Source organism: Nicotiana tabacum, chromosome 17 (genome assembly GCF_000715075.1).
Source record: "Nicotiana tabacum cultivar K326 chromosome 17, ASM71507v2, whole genome shotgun sequence".
NCBI classification, from domain to species: Eukaryota; Viridiplantae; Streptophyta; class Magnoliopsida; order Solanales; family Solanaceae; genus Nicotiana; species Nicotiana tabacum.
The window spans coordinates 61,965,352-61,984,132 of NC_134096.1; the positions used below are offsets into that span (position 1 = coordinate 61,965,352).

General features: G+C 35.9%; 1 protein-coding gene and 1 pseudogene across 1 annotated transcript; one reads left to right on the forward strand and one right to left on the reverse strand.

Moving 5' to 3' along the window:
* Positions 1-3,767: 3,767 nt before the first annotated feature.
* LOC107811663 (uncharacterized) lies at positions 3,768-15,416 on the forward strand (annotated as a pseudogene).
* Positions 15,417-15,587: 171 nt separating this feature from the next.
* LOC142171893 (serine/threonine-protein kinase WNK8-like) lies at positions 15,588-17,990 on the reverse strand. Its single transcript, XM_075235607.1, has 3 exons — positions 17,514-17,990; positions 15,818-16,144; positions 15,588-15,662 (listed from the first exon to the last, which is right to left on the reverse strand). Exons 1-3 carry the CDS (start codon positions 17,988-17,990, stop codon positions 15,588-15,590), a joined length of 879 nt encoding a protein of 292 aa, XP_075091708.1.
* Between the last annotated feature and the right edge of the window lie 791 nt (positions 17,991-18,781).

Sequence of the window (18,781 nt, forward strand, 5' to 3'; positions counted from 1 at the left end):
TTTATTTAGCAATGAACCACAAAGTTATTAGTATCTCTGTATACTATTAGTGACGCTATTTAAGGGACAAAAGATTGACAAAAAACAAAATTTCGTCCAATAAATTCTTTGGTGACTAAATTTTAGGTGACAAAATAATTCGTCACTGATAGGGGTGTACATAGGTCGAGTTGGTTCGGATTTTGTAATTACCAAACCAAACCAATTGTATCGCGTTTTTAAATCTATAGACCAAACCAAACCAACAAAAGTCGGATTTTTCAATATCGGGTTTTCTCGGGTTTCTTGGGTTTTTCGAATTTTTTTCCGATAAACTTATGCTCCAAATATTTATTTAGTCCTAAATACAATTTTACCAATAACAACCATGTTTTTGTTTTTTAGCATTGACCTCAACTATGCTAGCCAATAGGTTGTATGGTTCCAATTTCAGTTCTAGAAAACTGATGAAAATTCTAATCAATCATCCCTTCTTTTTCAAAGATAATCTTTTTAAAGGAACAAACATATAGAGAAGTTCTTTGTAGAACATTTGCACATCCACAAGATCTGGTTACAAACGCGATCAACAAACTCCTCAAATTTCCTTTCTTTCTCATGTTTAACAGTGTCCATACTTTCTCTTGTTTAATAGTGTTCATTGACAGTGAAATAGTCCCAATTTACATAACCATGTAACTATAGTAATCGATCTTTCCAAATGATATTTCTTCTGCCAATGCAAAAATACCAAAAAGATAAACTGCATATCATATTGCAATCTATATAAGAATTATCATCAACTTTTTAAGAGTAGACATTACACCCAAGAATCCAAAAAAAAAACAAAACAAAAAGAGAATATATTAAACTCTAAGAAGTTGGGCATCTTAGTACACATTACAACCAGATGAGCATGTTTCCAAAATACTTGTAAAGGCATAATGACCTCACTTCCTGTCTTTGGGAGATGTGCTGCAGTTCTATCCTTTCCCTTAGGATAATTTTTGTAATACCTGAAATATTTGTAAACAATTAAAGGTCTCTACTTTATAAATTATTTTCTATTTTATACCAAAATGCTAATAAAAGCTTAAAGCAATTGACTTGTCCAACTTCAATTGAACCTTAGATAAACAATTAGAAAGAGCAAGTTGAAAAACTCCTCTCACTTTTTTTCACTCAAAGAAAGGGAGAAAAGAGAATAATTGAACACAATAAAATAAAAGAATATTAAAAGCTTTTATTGAATGCGTATGTGAAAATATATTAAGGCAGAGTATATATCAAGAAAATACTGAAAGGCCATACTTAAAGGTTTTCCAGAAAGAAAGGAAAGCCAAATTAACTGATAGTTAGAAATATATCCTATCATGGACAGATCAATTGCTTTACGTATTGTAAAAAGTCTAATTTCTTCAATTGCCAAATCAACTGAACCTTAGACAAACAATGTAATATTAAAGCATCTTAATTGATTAAAAATCATGCACCAACTTTCTTCTAATTAATTACCTTGAAGTAGTAAAGATTTCAAAAATAATCATAAAGCAAATTGTAGTTAACTATCCATCTAATCAATCCTCAAAGGCGAGTCTGCATATTCTGAGAGTAAAGAAACAATTAACATATTTAATATTAAATAATATAAAAAAATAACTATATTCATTAAGAATTGAATATAAATTATTACCTTCTTCAACTTGCTCAATTTGCTGGACTTCCTATAATATGTCTTCAAACTTATATTCCTTGGAAGGTGATCGTATCCATTGTTGAGTGAAAATAAGACCTTTTACTGTTTTTGGTGATAAAGAACTCCGATAAGAATCCAGAATTCGACCATTTATACTAAAAGCCGACTCCGATGTAACAGTAGAAATAGGAAAAGAAAGAACATACCTTGCAATCTTTGAAATAATTGGATATTTACTAGATGAAACTTTCCACCATGCTAAGATATTAAAATCCTTAATCTTCACCACATCATCCATCAAATATATCTCAAGATCAGACATTTTTTTAATATTTCCCTCATCTTCCAAAAGTTCCTCCCACTTAGATTGCAACACATCACGAACTTCACTCATACTAGTATCGCCTCCAATATTATCATGAGAAGCCTAAAAAAAGAATCATTGTAGTTATTATACAAGCAATTTAAAACACTTACCACATCTTTAGACTTCAATCTTCCCAACAAAGAACCAAATGCATCGGTAAGAATGAAGTTCACATACTTTATCTTGTATCTAGGATCCAATACAACATCAACAAGTAATAATATGTAAAATGAGAAAGGGAAGAGCCTCAACAACTCTAAAAGGTTGCTCATCAAGAATTACAAATTTGGCAATCGCCATGCTAATATCATCCACATTATACACTACCCTTTCAGAAACACCCGAACCACCTTCTAGTCACCCTTCTTTGATAGGTTTTAATGTTGATTGTCTCTTATCAATGACTCTAAAGGGAGATTTGTGACATGTAGCATTTAAATGCGACCATAACGTAGTAGTCTCATTCTTGCTACCTACAACAAATATTTTAGGATAATAATTGCATTTTGCCTTACATTTACCTCCTTTAGCAATAAATTTGGAAAAGTGATTCTAAATCTCGGACGTCTCTCTACCACTATTCCCAGATTTAGAATTTTCTGATGGAGTCGTTCTTTTTTCCTTTTTAGGAGGAGTGCGTCGATGAGGAGTATCTTTACTTTGTTGTTGAGCTGCCACTGGCAAAGAATTATTGACAACAACCTCCGCATCTGTTCCAGAATTTGTAGTTTCCATTCAGAGAAAGAGTTCCTGCAAATAGAACATATTCAGTTACTATTTATCTCTCTTAAAATAAAAGAATGATGGGATGCAAGTTATAAAATTAAACTTCTCTATAATCAATATCTTCTTAAGTAACAGTATAGAGAACTCAAGTTAATCAACTAAGAGAAACAAAATGAACAAATAAATTCGACAATAGGGAGGAATACAACAGATTTGTAAAATAACTCGCTAATTGGAAAAAAAAACTCTTAGTTAATCGGAAAAAAGCAAAGTGTATGTATGCAGCTAAAAGAAAACATGTAAAATGAGAAAGGAAAGAGCCTTGCCGATGAGAGCAAAAGAGAGTTGATAGGGTTTGAGCTAATTGGGGGGTTTTGGAATGGAACGTAGGGTTTCTTGCCTTTGGAGAAGAGGCAAAATGGTTTCAATTGTTTTAGTGTTTTAGAACTAGTTTATGGCTAGTCTAGATCGGCTTTAGGACTAGTTTTGGTTTGGGCTCAATTATTCTTTTATGGGCCAGACAAAAAAATATATTTACATGGGCTATAAAACTAACTTAAAATATTATGCTAAATACAGAAATTATAAAAAAAATTTAAAAAAATTTATAACTTACATTCTAAAAAATATTTTTAGCTATCTAATATATAAAATATGTATACATATAATGTCGGTTCGGTTTGACTTTTTTTAGTTAATACCAAACCAAACCTATTATGGTCGGGTTTTATTTTTCAAGACCAAACCACTAATTGAATTTGTTTTTCCGGTTGACTCGGATTATCGGGTTGGTACGGGTTATCGGTTTGGTTTGTACACCCTAATCAGTGATAACCAAATTTGTTGTAGGGTGATAAAAAAAGCATCTTTTATTTTTCACCCGTTATTACTCAATTGAAAGAAGATAGAATAATCACAGATGTTATCTCCACCGGATCCGAGCGACTGGTGACTTTATGTAATGTCCCGACCAGTTCTTTCGACTAACTGCTTTCTAAAATGTGTTTTGAACATGGTATAATGTTGGTATAACAGTTCGTGATCTGTGGCTATGATTATAATTGATTTTGGAGAAATTCGGATGCGTTTTGACTTTTGAGCAACGTCAAATAAGTAAAAAATCTTATATATGGTGCACGCCAAATACAAAATCACCGCGACGGCGGCTAGAGATCGAAGCAAGTTGAATAAGAGATGATTTTTAGTAGGATCGTAACTCTGCACTAAAATGAAAAAGAGGAGACCTAAAAATAGCAGAATTGTTCATTAAGCAGGCACAACAATATTCAGAGGGTAGCTAGGCCAAGTTACCCTGAGGAATTATTCAATTTCATTTCATCAAAGGCACCTTGTCATGACCTTGTTTGGGATGTTGGCACTGGTAGTAGTGGCCAAGCTGCTAAATCTGTAAGTCTCTCTTTCCTTTTGCTGTGCTAATGACATTTTCTTTGAAGAGAATATATTTACTTCAGAAAATACACTTTATATGCTAGTATATAGTGTATTGGTGGGAAAAAAGGCATTACACGTGGAATGTTGGTATGCTGACGAATCATGACGCGTGGAGCAACGATATAGTGACAAGTGGCATTCTCAATTAATAGAATAAAGAATACGAGGAAGGCACGAGAGAAATACCCACGAGACAGTACAGAGAGGAGGACCGGGCCTGACAGTTGTCAAAGAAGAGGCGAAGACGGAATGAATAAGGATCAAAAAGAAGGGAAGATACATGAACCATAAGTAAATAAGAAAGGGGAATCAGAGCAGTTATAAGGCATTTATAGCTATAAATATACCACTTACATCTATGGTAATGGGAAATCAATATAATTAAGTGAGAAAATTGTTATGATTGTACATTCCTATATAAGGATACGAAATTTTATTTGTACAAAGGCTCCAAGGACTACTGAAATATACTCTCTAATTTCTTGCTTTATCAAAGTTTTCTACCTTGATTTTAGGGATTGGCCGTCGTTTGATTCCTTATTTCTTTCTGTCAATTTACGCTATTGCTTTTATTATTTTCCCAAAGAGGTTGTTGAGGAAGTGAAGTAAAACTTGGTTATCAGTAACCCATTTTCTTCTAAATATAGGGTTTGACTGAAAATTTTATTTTTTGGTTAAACACATTGGTTCCGTTACCGGGAATCTGAAAATATTTTTACTTTCCAAATTTTTTTTCCTAACAACCAAATGTCATCTGTTAACGATAATAACCAGTTGTACCTACAAGAGGGAGCAACTCCACCACTCCTCTCTCAGCAGGGATCTCCTCAACAATCCCGTGATAGATCACCTGAATGATCTACGTCACATGTAAATGATGAACAAGGGGACGAACAAACTATCAAACAAGACTCTCCAAAGCAATTGATTGCAGAATATGTGAACAGTCCTCTTCAAGCCTTTGTTAGGGGATTTCCAACTGTGCCACCAACTCCTCCACCAGTCAATACCGCAACCCTAGAAAATCCACGCTCGTAGCTCGACAATTATGGGAGTGGAGGAACTCCCAATGAATCTCGTGAAGGAAGTTCAGGTACACCAAATAATTCTGATTTACAAAGTTTGGTACTAACTTTGCAGAAACAGTTGAAGGAGCAAAATGATCGCATAGAGCAAATACCTGGCATACCCCCTATGATTAAAGGAGTAGATATTGACAAATATTCACAACAACCCTAGAATCCAAGTGAAGCTCCTTTGCCGATTCTTGAAAAGTTTAAAATGCCTGATATTCCAAAATATGATGGAACAACTGATCCTCAAGATCACGTAACTACGTTCACAACTGGTGTGAAGGGCAATGATTTAACCAAGCAGGAAATTGAATCAGTTTTAGTTAAAACAATTTGGTGAAACACTCACGAAAGGAGTAAACAGGTACGAACCTTACATGGGAGCTGCAGGGCGAGATTCTCGGTCTAAACAAGAAAACATTCGATTTGAATCGAGATCAAGGCAAAAAGATGTTGGTTCTTCATCTAGATTAAAAAAGGAATGGGATGCACGAAGCATCGACTCCAATACACATGCAAGGATTGGAGATTACAGTTATAATGTCAGTACCTCTGAGTCAGTTGATGTTTTAAGAGGTATGGGAGATAATGTGCAATATTCTAAAGAAATGATATCAGACCCGAGCAAAAGAAATCCATATTTCTGGTATGAATTTCACAATGATCATGGCCATAAAATAACAGATTGTAGATTACACCAGGGAGAGGTCGAGCATTTGTTGAAGCAAGGTTATCTAACTTATCTGTTGAGCGATAAAGTTAGACAGTTATATATGAAGAATAGACAAAAGCCTCCGAAAACCCCATCTCCAAAGAGAACAGTCAATGTAATAACCGAGGGAGAAGAGGTCAATGGTGTGACATATACAGTTGCAAAAAAGACGTCAAAAGTCACGGTCACTCATGGAAAACGAGTTCGCCAAGTCTTGGATGAAGACAGTATAACATTTGATGATGAAGATGCGGACGACTTGATAATTCCTCATAATGATGCGCTGGTAATATCTCTACTTGTACACGATACTAACGTTAAACAAGTTTTAATTGACCCAGGTAGCTCCGTAAAAATCATTCTACTAAGGGTGGTGAATGAAATGCACTCTAACGACAAGGTGATACCAAAGGCACGATCTTTGTCTAGATTTTATAATTCAAGTGTTATCACAAAAGGGGAAGTAGTGCTTACCACGTTTGCAGAGGGAGTTATCAAGGATAAAAGTTCCAGGTGATAAATGTAAACATGTCTTATAATATAATTCTAGAAAGACCATGGATTCACGATATGGATGTTGTACCATCCACATTACATCAAGTTATTAAGTTTCCTTCACAATGGGGAATTCGACAAATCCGTGGAGATCAACAGGCTTTCAACCACGATGAACGATGTTGCAAGCGGGGAATAACAACTACAGAATTCAGTTGAGGATATAGTAATACTAACCTCAACTGAAGGCATTCCAGGACAGACGGGTGTTGATTCAAGACCCGATGTTATTCAAGAGCCCGAAAAAAATGAAAACATCAAAATAACTATTGAAGAACTCGAAGTTGTAGTGCTATTTATACATAGGCCAGACAGAAAAGTTTACATCGGAGTAAATCTAAGCCCAGAAATGAAAGGTAAGTTAATTGAATTTTTAAAAGCTAACGCATATTGATTTGCTTGGTCGCATTCAGATATGACAGGTATACCACCAGAGGTTATGACCCACAAACTGAATGAGGACCCATCATGCCCACATGTCAAGAAGAATAAGATGAAGCAAAGATATTTCAAAAATCAAGTGATCCAAGATGAGGTTATAATCAAATAAAGATGGATCCTCTAGATGAAGAGAAACCCCCATTTATCACAGACAGGAGGACTTACTATTACAAAGTCATGCCATTTGGTCTAAATAATGCTGGAACCACGTACCAAAGATTGGTGACTAAGATGTCTGGGAAAAATTATGAAAGCTATATTGATGATATGCTAGTCAAGTCAGCACAGGTGGGAGATCATTTTCAACACATGTCAGACACTTTCAAAATTCTCCGCAAATACAATATGAAGCTAAATCCAGAAAAATGTGCTTTTGGCGCGGATTCAGATAAGTTTTTAGGTTTTCTTATTTCTAACAAGGGTATTGAAGTAAATCCTGCACAAATCAAAGCTATTGAGGAAATACCGGATGTTCTCACAAGCAAAAAAGAAGTGTAGAGATTAACAAAAAGAATAACGGCCTTGGGAGCTTTATTTCAAATCATCAGAAAAGAGTTTTAAATTCTTTTCAGTATTGAAAAAGCAAAATCAATTTGAATGGATTGACGAATGCCAACAAGCCCTCAAATCATATTTGTCAAATCCACCCTTGCTAGCCAAACCAAAAAATGGAGAAAGGCTGCTTATTATCTTGTCATGTTGGAAGTGGCGGTAAGTGCGGTGTTGGTACGAGAAGATAAAGGTAAACAATCTCCAATTTATTATGTTATTAAATCTTTGTTAGATGATGAGACTCGATATCCTCACTTAGAAAAACTTGCTTTAGCATTAATTATGGCATCTTGAAAATTGAGACCTTATTTTCAATGTCATCCTATCTCTATAATAACTGCTTTTCCCATGAGGAATATATTGCATAAACAAGAACTATCTGGGAGGTTAGCTAAGTGGGCAATAGAAATCAGTGAGTATGATATCATATATCAATCCAGAACTGTAGTAAAATCGCAGGTTTTAGCAAACTTCGTAGCAGATTTCAGCATGAATTTAGTTCCTGAAGCAGAAAAGGAACTACAGGTATTTACCGGATCTACTCCGGGGACTTGGATTTTATTTACCGATGGTTCCTCCAATGTTAAAGGAGCGGGCTTAGGTATTGTTCTAATTCCGTCTTCAAGGGAAGTCATAAGGCAAGCAATAAAATGTTATCTTATCACTAACAATGAAGCAGAGCACGAAGCTATGATTGCAGGTTTGAACTAGCACGAGAACTTGGTATAGAATAGATTGTGATCAAAAGTAACTCGCAACTAGTAGTTAGCCAAATGCAGGGGACTTACATAGCAAGAGAGGCACGAGTGCAACAATATCTGGAAAAGGTACGTGAATTAGTCAGACAATTTCAGTTGTGGAAAGCCATACAAATACCTAGGGAGGAGAATGCAGAAGCAGATGTGTTAGCCAATCTCGCGTTTGTTGCGGAAATAACAAATACATAAAATGCTATTGTAATACATTTATTTCATTCGGCACTCGACCAAAACAAGAACGAGGTAAATTTTAATAATCTAACTTGGGATTGAAGGAACGAATTTGTTAACTTTTTGTAGTACGGAATTTTATCCGAAGATAAGAAGAAGTCACAGTTTCTTCGCCATAAAGTCGCCCGGTATTGTTTAATTCGTGAAAACTTTTACCGAAAGATGTTCAGTGGACCTTTAGCACGGTGTCTAGGACCTTCACAAAAGGAATATGTGATGAGAGAAGTACATGAGGGGCACTGCGGCTATCACGATGTGGGAAGATCATTGGTAAAAACTTTAATAAGAGTAGGATATTACTGGCCAAAAATGGAAGAAGAAGTGGAAAACTTTGAAACCAGATGTGATAAGTGTCAACGTATGCTAATAACATGCACCGCCTAACAGAACTGTTAAATTCAGTTATTTCGCCATGGCCTTTCATGAAATGGGGCATATATATCGTAGTCCAGTCACCTCAAGCTAAAGGAAAGGTATGATTTCTATTAGTTTTAATATATTATTTTTCAAAATGGGTAGAAGCAGGAGCTTTCAAACAGTTGTAAGAAAAGGAAGTTGGGGACTTTATTTGGCGAAGCATTATCTACCGGTTTGGAGTTCCAAAGGAAATCGTGTGTGACAATAGTCCACAATTCATCGGCACGAAAATCACATAATTCTTTCAGAGTTGGCAGATTAAACGGATAACATCCGCACCTTACCATCTTGTAGCCAATGGGCAAGTTGAGTCAACAAACAAAGTTATTATTAATAACTTGAAGAAGAGATTAGAGGAATCAAAAGGCAAATGTCCAGAAGTGTTACTAGGGGTATTGTGAGCTTATCGAACGACATAAAAAATAAGTACGGGCGAGACTCCATTTTCACTTGTCTATGGTACTAAAACCTTAATTCCAATAGAAATAGGTGAACCAAGTACCAGATACACACATGCTATTGAGGAGTCAAATGAGGAAGAAATGTGTATGAATTTGGATTTACTAGAAGAAAGAAGAGAAGCATCATTAATAAGGATGGCAAATCAAAAACAGATGATTGAGCGATATTACAACAGGAAAGCTAATCTGAGATACTTCAAGATTGGGGACTTCGTCCTCAAAAAGGTGTTTCAATCAATAAAAATGGCTAATTCGGGAAAGTTACGTCCAAATTGGGAAGTCCCTTACAGGGTTCGAGGTATCGCTAGAAAGGGAGCAAATGAGTTGGAGACCATTGATGGCAAAATACTACCATCAAACTGGAACGTTGTTCATCAGAAGAAGTATTACTTCTAGATAAAGGAAGTACCCTTGGGCAGGTATCACTGGGATACAATTTTATTTTATTCTTTTAAATTTTACTAACAATTTTAGATGATAGGCAAAAATCTAGCCCGTACCAAATGATAATATTAAACCCAAAAGACATGCGAAATACTAAATTATTCCCGGTCTAGGTTGGAACCTTTCTGATGGAAAAAGGGTTATGCAGTCATCATTCTAAATATATATCTCCGAGTCCCATTTGTATTTTCCGTTTCAGGGAATGGACCAAAAAGAAGGAGTAATCCAGTGTTCAAGATTTCATACTTCAAAGCTCTAACACTGGGGGAGGGGGGGGGGGGACTATGCATATAGACAAGGAAGCAAAAGAGCCAAAAGCCTGAATCAAAAACCTTGAAGAAACCTTAAGAAGGTGTGAACTCGCGAAAAGGATACAAGATACATTCCATGTTCCTACAAGTTTTAGGTTATGGCCAAAATTTAGTCACGGGATAATAGACCCGATTTTGTATCTTAAAATCGCCTACAATATGAAAGTGTTGTACAAATAATTATGAAAATGTTGTACGAAATTTATTTAAAAGTACAAACTATAAAACTTCCTCAAATTATTTCTTGTATGTCTACTTTGTATTTCATATATTTACACCAATATAAAGATGAGACGTCATCTTTATCAGTGTTGTTAATATAAAAGGGCCATCTTTTATAAAAACCCGTGTATATTGAAGTCACGGTCTGTTAAAGCATTTTAAGTGCAAGAGTAAGCTCAAATATTAAAAGGAAAAAAATCATAATATGCGACAAAAGCAATAAGGATATTTATATATATATATATATATATTAAGCCTTGGGAAAAACAGAAGTATTCATTTGTCATTTAAACCCCAAAAGAAGACAAGGGTAACCAAAAAACAACCTTCCCAAAAACAACATTCCAAAAAGTTGTTAAGCTAAAGGAAAAGAAACAAAATAAAAGTTAACAAAAATACGGAAAAAAATAAGGGGCATCATCAATGGAAGCATCATCCATGGGAGCATCACCAACGGGAGAAGAAGGATTAACTTGAGAAGAAGAGGCTTGAATATCAGCCTCACCAGCAACAAATCTATCTCCATCACCCCCGGGACCTTCGTCTTCAGGTGAGGAAAAACTTTGACTTTGCTGAGTTTTATCAATTACTTCTTTATCCTTAGCAATCTCAATATTAAGATCAAAACCCTCCTGGTTAGCTTCAATAAGAGTCTCGAGGCGAGGGTTTAAGCAAGCCCAGTTCACATCCATAGATAGCTTATCCTCGAGAATCTCATAATCCTTCTCCCACTGGTCAATCTTAGCTCTTAGCTCTTCTTTTTCTGCTTCAGTGTAGTCATAAGAAATCTTCAAAGGAGCAAGAGAACTTTCCAAGAACTGAATATTATCAGCAGAGATGCGGAGATCTTCCTGAACTTCATGAGTAAGTGTTTGAACCGATCCTCTCGCATAAACTTCTTTTTGATTAAGGAGTTCCTTCAAACTCCTTATTTCTTCAGTTGCTTTGGAAAGGTGTTCAGCAAAGGAGGATTCAAGTATATCCTTATTCTTTCCAATCTGGCAAGAGGAAGATTTTTCAACTGCTAATTCAGCGGCAATAACTCTCATTTGTTATTCCAAAGCATTCTTCTCTTTTTCCAGAACTTCTTTTTCCAGTTGAAGACCTTCGAATTGTTCCTTCCAGTTATCAGCTTCGGTGCGCAAATCTATGACTTGCTGGTCCGCCTAAGAACTTTTCATAAGCTTTGTGCCAATAAAGTTGATCTGCAAAAAAGGAGGAAGAGTTATGAATAAGAAAGAGAAAAGGAAAGAAACCTAATTAATCTTGTACCTTCAAGGAAGAATGAATGATATCATTCATTAAAGTCAGTGAGCTATGGCTTTCTAACTTCTTCTTCTCTATGGGGCCTAGCAGAGGTTTCAACCTTACGCCGGCTTGACCAGATTTTCTTAATAAGTTAACACCTTCAGGAACCTCAACAACAACTCTTTTCATTGCCCTCTTGCTGCAAGAAGGTTCGGCCTTTGCATCAGAAGCAGCCACGAGAATAACAACAGGAGTAGCATCAGGTAAAGACACGAGAGGGTTAATGGAAACTGAAACTGAAAAGGAAGCAAGAGGTAATTCTTCAGAAACATGCCCAAAAGCTTCATCACCCTTCAATCCACGAGCAAACAATCTATCAACAGAACTTGGGGGAGGATCAGCAGCATCTTCATCAGAAATCACTAAACGGGCACTCTCTGGCTCATCCGTGAGTCTAAAAGGGATTGAACTTGATGAAGGGTCATGAGAAGGAGTAGTTTCATCAACAAAAATCACACGTCTCCTGACGCGTTGCCTTCGCACCAAAGAACCCTCCTATGTTTTGTTTTCGTCGTCAGAACCACGGGGACCGTTAGTTTTTCTTTTTGAAGAAGAAACACTTAAAATTCTTTTCTGGGCAAGACTCATGGAAAGCCTGGTTGATGGAACAGATACGGGACTAATGTCACGAATAGGAAACAATAATAAAAAATGGAAGGATGAGAAATTCTCAGACAAACAAGGAAGAGAAGAGGAAAAATAGTGAAGGTAAATATTACTGTGCGTCTTCATTTCCCAACTGAATTTTTGAGCAAGGTACTTCCAGGACCTTTTCTCCATAGGTGCAGCCGTTAACATCTTTTCTACCCAAGCACGAAAGTTGAGAATTTCATCAAAAACTTCCATGGTTATTGAAAATTTGGGTATATGATTACATGAAGTCCTTTGAGATTTTTTTTTAAAAACGAAAGCTGACGTGCAAAGTTCCATTTCTCCGGGAAATGCATGTTTTCTTCACACACTAATCCACTAGTGGGAGAAGCAATAAAACGGGCATACCAGTCATGTTCCCGATCATCTTTAGGGCTAATCAATACTCTCTTACTTCTAGCCACGAGAGTAAAGACCCCTTCACAAAACAGTTTGGGAGAGTACAGATGAAGCAAGTTTCGAAAAGTGAAAGGCATGGAAACCAAATCTGCTAAATAACGAAGGCATGCAACAACCCTCCATACTATGGGGTCAATCTGGCCAAGACACACGTTGAAGTAACTACAAAATTCAATGATCACAGGATCAATAGGAGGTTTGAACCCTAAAGTGAAGGGGTAGGTATAAACAAAAATAAACCGGCATGATAGGAAGTAATTCTCTGGTTGGCACTATGGAGTAAAATTAGAAAATCTTGTTTCCAGTAACACTCTCATCGAATCAGGGAAAGAAGACCAGTAGTGATTAAACTCGGGTAAAAGTCAGTAGAATTGTGGGAGGCCATAAAAGAAACTTGATTCCTTATGGTTTCACGATCAGCTATAGAGGAAAATTTTTGAGGAACAATCTTTGCAATTGTGGGCTCACACATAGGATCATTTAAATCTATTACTAGAAGAATATCTAAGAGTTAAAGGAACCCTAGGCCTAGAAGAAAATGGGTTAGCAGTACTACTCTAGAAAGAAGAACCACATTTAGATATTGAACCAAGACTACGAAACCTACCACCCATGTTACTTCTAGTAGGAGCATTAGAAGGAACAAGTTCGTCAACAATCAAACCTTGCGAGGGTCTGGTGAAGACATGATTGTCCAAAGAAATACGGAAGGAAGGATGCAGAAAATGCAAAGAAGGAATAAGATGATGGATATTGAAAAAGGAAGACTAAGAAATCAAAAAAAAAAAGAATGAAGTATTTATAAGGAGGCACGACCATTGTTAAAATTGGTCATTATGAATCTTTTCATAATGGAACCGTCACTTCGTGACTGACACAGCCACAGAAAAACCCTAAAAAGCGCTGAAAAACTGCAGAGTCAATCGTTGGAAGCCACGTGGCATGGGCAGTTATTGATATGATGTACATCCCATTGATTCTGAAGAAGACATGATGACACTCAAAAAACAGCTGCAAAGAATTCCCGCCATAAAAGCTTACCACTTCCCGAATATTCAGAAAGTGGGGGACTATCTGTATTGGTGGAAAAAAGGAAATACACGTGGAATGTTGGTATGCTGACGAAGCATGACACGTAGAGAAACGATATAGCGACACGTGGCATTCTCAATTAATAGAATTAAGAATACGAGGAAGGCACGGGAGAAACACCCACGAGACAGTAAAAAGAAGAGGATCGGGCCTGGCAGTTCTCAAAGAAGAGGCGAGGACGGAATGAATAAGGATCAAAAAGAAGAGAAGATACATGAACCAGAAGTAAATAAGGAAGGAGAATCAGAGCAGTTATAAGGCATTTATAGCTATAAATATGCCAGTTACGGTTATCTATGGTAATGGACAATCAATACAATCAAGAGGTTGTTGAGAAAGTGAAGTAAAACTTGGTTATCAGTAACCCGTTTTCTTCTAAATATAAGTTGTGACTGAAAATTTTATTTTATGATTAAACATATAGTAGCATAGAAAAAGAGTATACATATAGGCCTCTATTCTTAGAGATTGGCAAAATATTGTTTCTCTTTTTCCAAATAGTCCATATGAAAAAACAAGAAATCATGCATTTTTAGCTTCAACTTCTCACTGAAACAGGACTGTTAGATTTAGTTCTAGAGAGACATCATAATTAGGACTATTATCATATCCTTCCTTATTGTCTTTTGTTACATAAGAGTGAGTTCTTAACTATAAACCAAGTACCTAAGCTTGAGCCGTCATTTGACAAAGTTGCAGGCTCGTAATATACTACAGTAAGAAACGCTCTCGATAAATGGTTCCCCTGTTCTGATATCCTCGTTACGTTAAGAGATGCAAACACATAACAAATATTTTTATTTAACTTGCTCATCAAAAATTTATGTTCCTTTGGGGGATGTTTAAACGTCGTAAAATATACTTAAGAGTTCAAAAAATATGCATCCTTGTTGTTCCAAACTGTTTTTGTTGTCCTGAATGCTCTTAAATTATTGTTTTTCTCAGTTGGCTAAGATACAAGAATATGATAGCCACAGATACAAGTCCAAAGCAGCTGCAATTTGCAGCAAAGGTTTCGAATGTTCAATACATATGTACCTCTTTGAAGATGTCAATGGCTGAAATTGAAACCAAAATAGGAGCAGAGTCAACTATAGGTTTGGTTTCAATTGCTCAATCAATGCATTGGTTTGATCTCCCAACATTTTATCAACAAGTGAAATGGTTACTTAAGAAACCAAATGGAGTATAGCAGCCCAGTGCTACACTGTGCCTGAAGTAAACAACTCAGTAGGTGTAGTTTTTGCGAATATTTACACAATTGATGCTGGACATTAACCGGAATCTCCAAGAAAATTGGTGGATGGGAAGTACAAAATCATTGATTTCTTATTTGAGCCAGTCGATGATCGTAATCATAATGGATCATTACAGTTTAAGATCGAGAAAGTGATGGATTAAGATTCTTATTTCACTTACTTGAAGTCATGGTTAGTTTGTCAAATTGCAAAAGAAAAGGGTGTTCAGCTCTTAACTGATGATGTTGTAGACAAATTCACAAGTGTTTGGAATGAAGATGGTGAAATCAAGAAAACTATATCCCTCCCAAAAGAATTGAAAGTAAAATGATCACACACTAATGAAATATTAAAGCTTTGTTTAAATTTTCCGTAATTACTGGATGATCTGCAATCACTATTTGTAAGCCTGATTTACGGAGATATATTCCTGATATTTTATGAGTGAAAGAATACAAAGATATTTAACTAGAAACTATGATATGAGTATATATTTACTTCATCAATAGATAGTCAACTCAATTTTGATATTAGCATCATATTCTGGAAAACAAAAGGCTCCTGCTCTAAATATTTCCTAAAGAGAATGTATGAAAAAAATTAATCAATTAATTACGCCTTACTCCTAAACTAGCATGTGTGATTCATAATGATCATCACACCAAACATAAATTCTTAACAAAATCCCTAGTTTGCGCAACAATGTAATCTCTGAAAAGGATGACTAATTACACAACTGGCAGTGGAAGTACAAGCCTCCAATGTCGATCCACCGTCGTATAAAAAGAACGGATCTTTCAGCAACGCTTGTGCAGATGGCCTAAGAGACATGGGAAGCAAACACTTGTCGATGATATCTTTCACTCTAGAGTCCTTTACGTTTGCAAGAGATGCCGGCTTCACACCAGCGGATGCTTTTCTAAATACTTGCAACTCATTGCTACACTCCCTATATGGATATTCACCAGTAACCATCTCAAGAAGACACATTCCGAATGCATATATTGATGGATTAATATAAGCAGCGTAAGCAATTCCAGTATCAAAATCACATGTAATCTAGACAACCGGTTTACCTCTTGAAACGTGAACATATCTCTTCTACTCGTGAGTCTTCAGTTCCATAACTTCTTAATAAAATCTCCACCACCCGCACAATCATGATCCTCGAAAGTTCCACGGTCTTCTACTGTGTTACCCAAATAATATCTGAAAAAAATAATTTCGCGTGGGCGAAATTTCAAGGAAAAAGGGGCTGAAATTCGGCCACCATGTATTACCCCCTCTAGGTGAAAAATCTTATGTATTTATAGCACAAGTTTTCAGGTTAAAATCTCTTTTCAAAACCTGTTAGGCTTTTCTTTCCACCCTTTAAAATAATTCCTTTATTTCCTAATATTTAGGCACAACAGGGATCACAAAATTTAATTAACAAGGCTTCCAATTATGAAATTAATTTCTAAATTTCGAAATTAATATCCACCATAATTAATTACGAATTATTCCACTAAAAATTCGTAATTGCGCTCCGTATTCAATTTCAAAATTCATCCATTAAATCTTATTTAACTCCCCATGTTAAGATTCAGATACTAATCAATTAAATTAAAATACTAACGATTTAATTTATTAATTATTTCCTTTAGACTTTCGCTTAACTTATTTCATGTGTCGGATACAAAATCCACCAGCCGGGTTTACACATGAAAACTTATAAGCTTTCATAAAGGTGTATCATCAATCTCTAAACCGAGACATGGATTCCATCAACTAACTATTACTTCGCCAATGTACATTATTATTAACCAATTTACCAGGCATCTTGACCCACGAAAGAATCTCACCTTTTAATAAATCAAAAAAATAATAATATACACAACTAATAATAATTATATCAAGATTAAGAGTATAAGTACATTTAATGGCTAGAGAGTTTATTTTATTAAGTCAATATAAAATACTTATCTCTACTTGGTCCGTTCAATACATACAAAATGTACTAGCACAAGAAGTTGGAATTAAATCATTCTCATAATCAAGATAAATTATATTTAATCTTATTCTACAATCATCCGTGATGGTTTGTCCAATTCCATCATTAGATTGTGAACTCAAACTTTATAATTATAAGAACCGATAATTCAATCTTCCGTGTATAAGCTAAACTCTATACACTAAATCATTTACTGTATAAGCAAATGACACAAACTAATATATGATCTATTTAAAAGTTTATTAAAACTGAATAAATAATTATTTCATAATAAATACTATATCTAAACCAAACCCATGGTTAATAGTATATATCCCAACATATATATCCACCAATTCATTGTATTTCTCATCATAGTACTCGGGAGCCATGAATGCAGAATTACCCTTAATTAGCTCTTTTGCAAAATTACCCTCGATAAGACAATTGCCAAACCAAATCCTCCGAGCTTAACTTGTTTCCCACCACTATGAACAAAAATATTGTCACACTTGATGTCTCGATGGATGATCTTAGGGTTCTGATTATGTAGAGAAAGTTCAAACCTTCAAGAATTTGCCTACCCCAGTTCTTGATAGCCGCCAAATCAATACCACTGACAGCGCCATCACACTTGGACTTAGTACGTCGTAGTTTTCTCAGGCTGATGGAGGGAAACAACTCTGTAATCACGCTTATAGTTTTGGCCTCGCTGTCGAACAACCGAGAAAAACACATGATAATACTTTCATGCTTTAAGAAATTCAGTATATGAGCCTCCGTGTACAATTTTAGTAGGATTTCTCGTGCCTCTTCATCATATGCTCCCTCAAAATCGATTTGGTTCCACGCCACTTCAATATTCTCAACACGATCAAACCCTACGTAAACATCTTTGTAAGCCCCTCCAACCAACTTTTCGTTGTATCTCATAAACCTACCACATGGAGAATTCTCTAGAGCTTTGCCTAACCCGTAATCTGTCACGACCCAAAATCCCAACATGTCGTGATGGCGCCTATCTCGATACTAGGCAAGCCGACAATCTCGATAAACCACAATTTCTCTTAAGTTTGAAAATACAATAATTTAATACTATACAAAATCCCACAAATACTAACACGAACACTCCCCAAAAATTGGTGTCACTGAGTACGTGAGCATCTAATATGAATACAAGTCTGAAAAATACGGTCTATAATAGTCTGAGACCAAATACAGCAAACAAGGAGATAGAGAAGAAGAGACAAAGTCTGCGGAACACGGTAGCTATCCCAAAATCTGCTGAAAATAAACTGCGCGAAATGATCAACACCCGCTATGTCCGGAACACCTGGATATGCACACGAAGTGCAGGGTGTAGTATGAGTACAACAAACTCAGCAAGTAACAATAATAACTAAGGAACGGAAGATAATTACGAGGTACACATTTATAATTCACTTTCAGTAATTGCAGTAAAGAATAGATATGCTTTCAAATCCGGCAGTTTAAGTCAAATTAATTTTATACAATTCATGTAATCCGGATATAAAATCTTTCAGAGATTTCACAACAATGACAGATAGCAACCAAGTGCAATAACAAATGCAAAGCAAGTACAGCCTCTCAGGTAACAATCGCTCAACTCATCACAACAGCTCAACCACTCGGCTCTCAGTCCTCAGCACTCACACTCAATGGGTACCCGCGCTCACTGGAGGTGTACAGACTCCGGAGGGGCT

Bases quoted from the DNA above. Each gene is read 5' to 3' on its own strand.
- LOC142171893 (XM_075235607.1), bottom strand. From the start codon at position 17,990: ATGAGATACAACGAAAAGTTGGTTGGAGGGGCTTACAAAGATGTTTAC. The intron at 16,145-17,513 runs GTTTGGCAATTG...CCGGTTGTCTAG, and splicing joins AGTTAAGCTCGGAGGATTTG to ATTACATGTGATTTTGATAC. The intron at 15,663-15,817 runs GTAATTAGTCAT...CATTCTCTTTAG, and splicing joins GTACTTCCACTGCCAGTTGT to GAAATATTTAGAGCAGGAGC.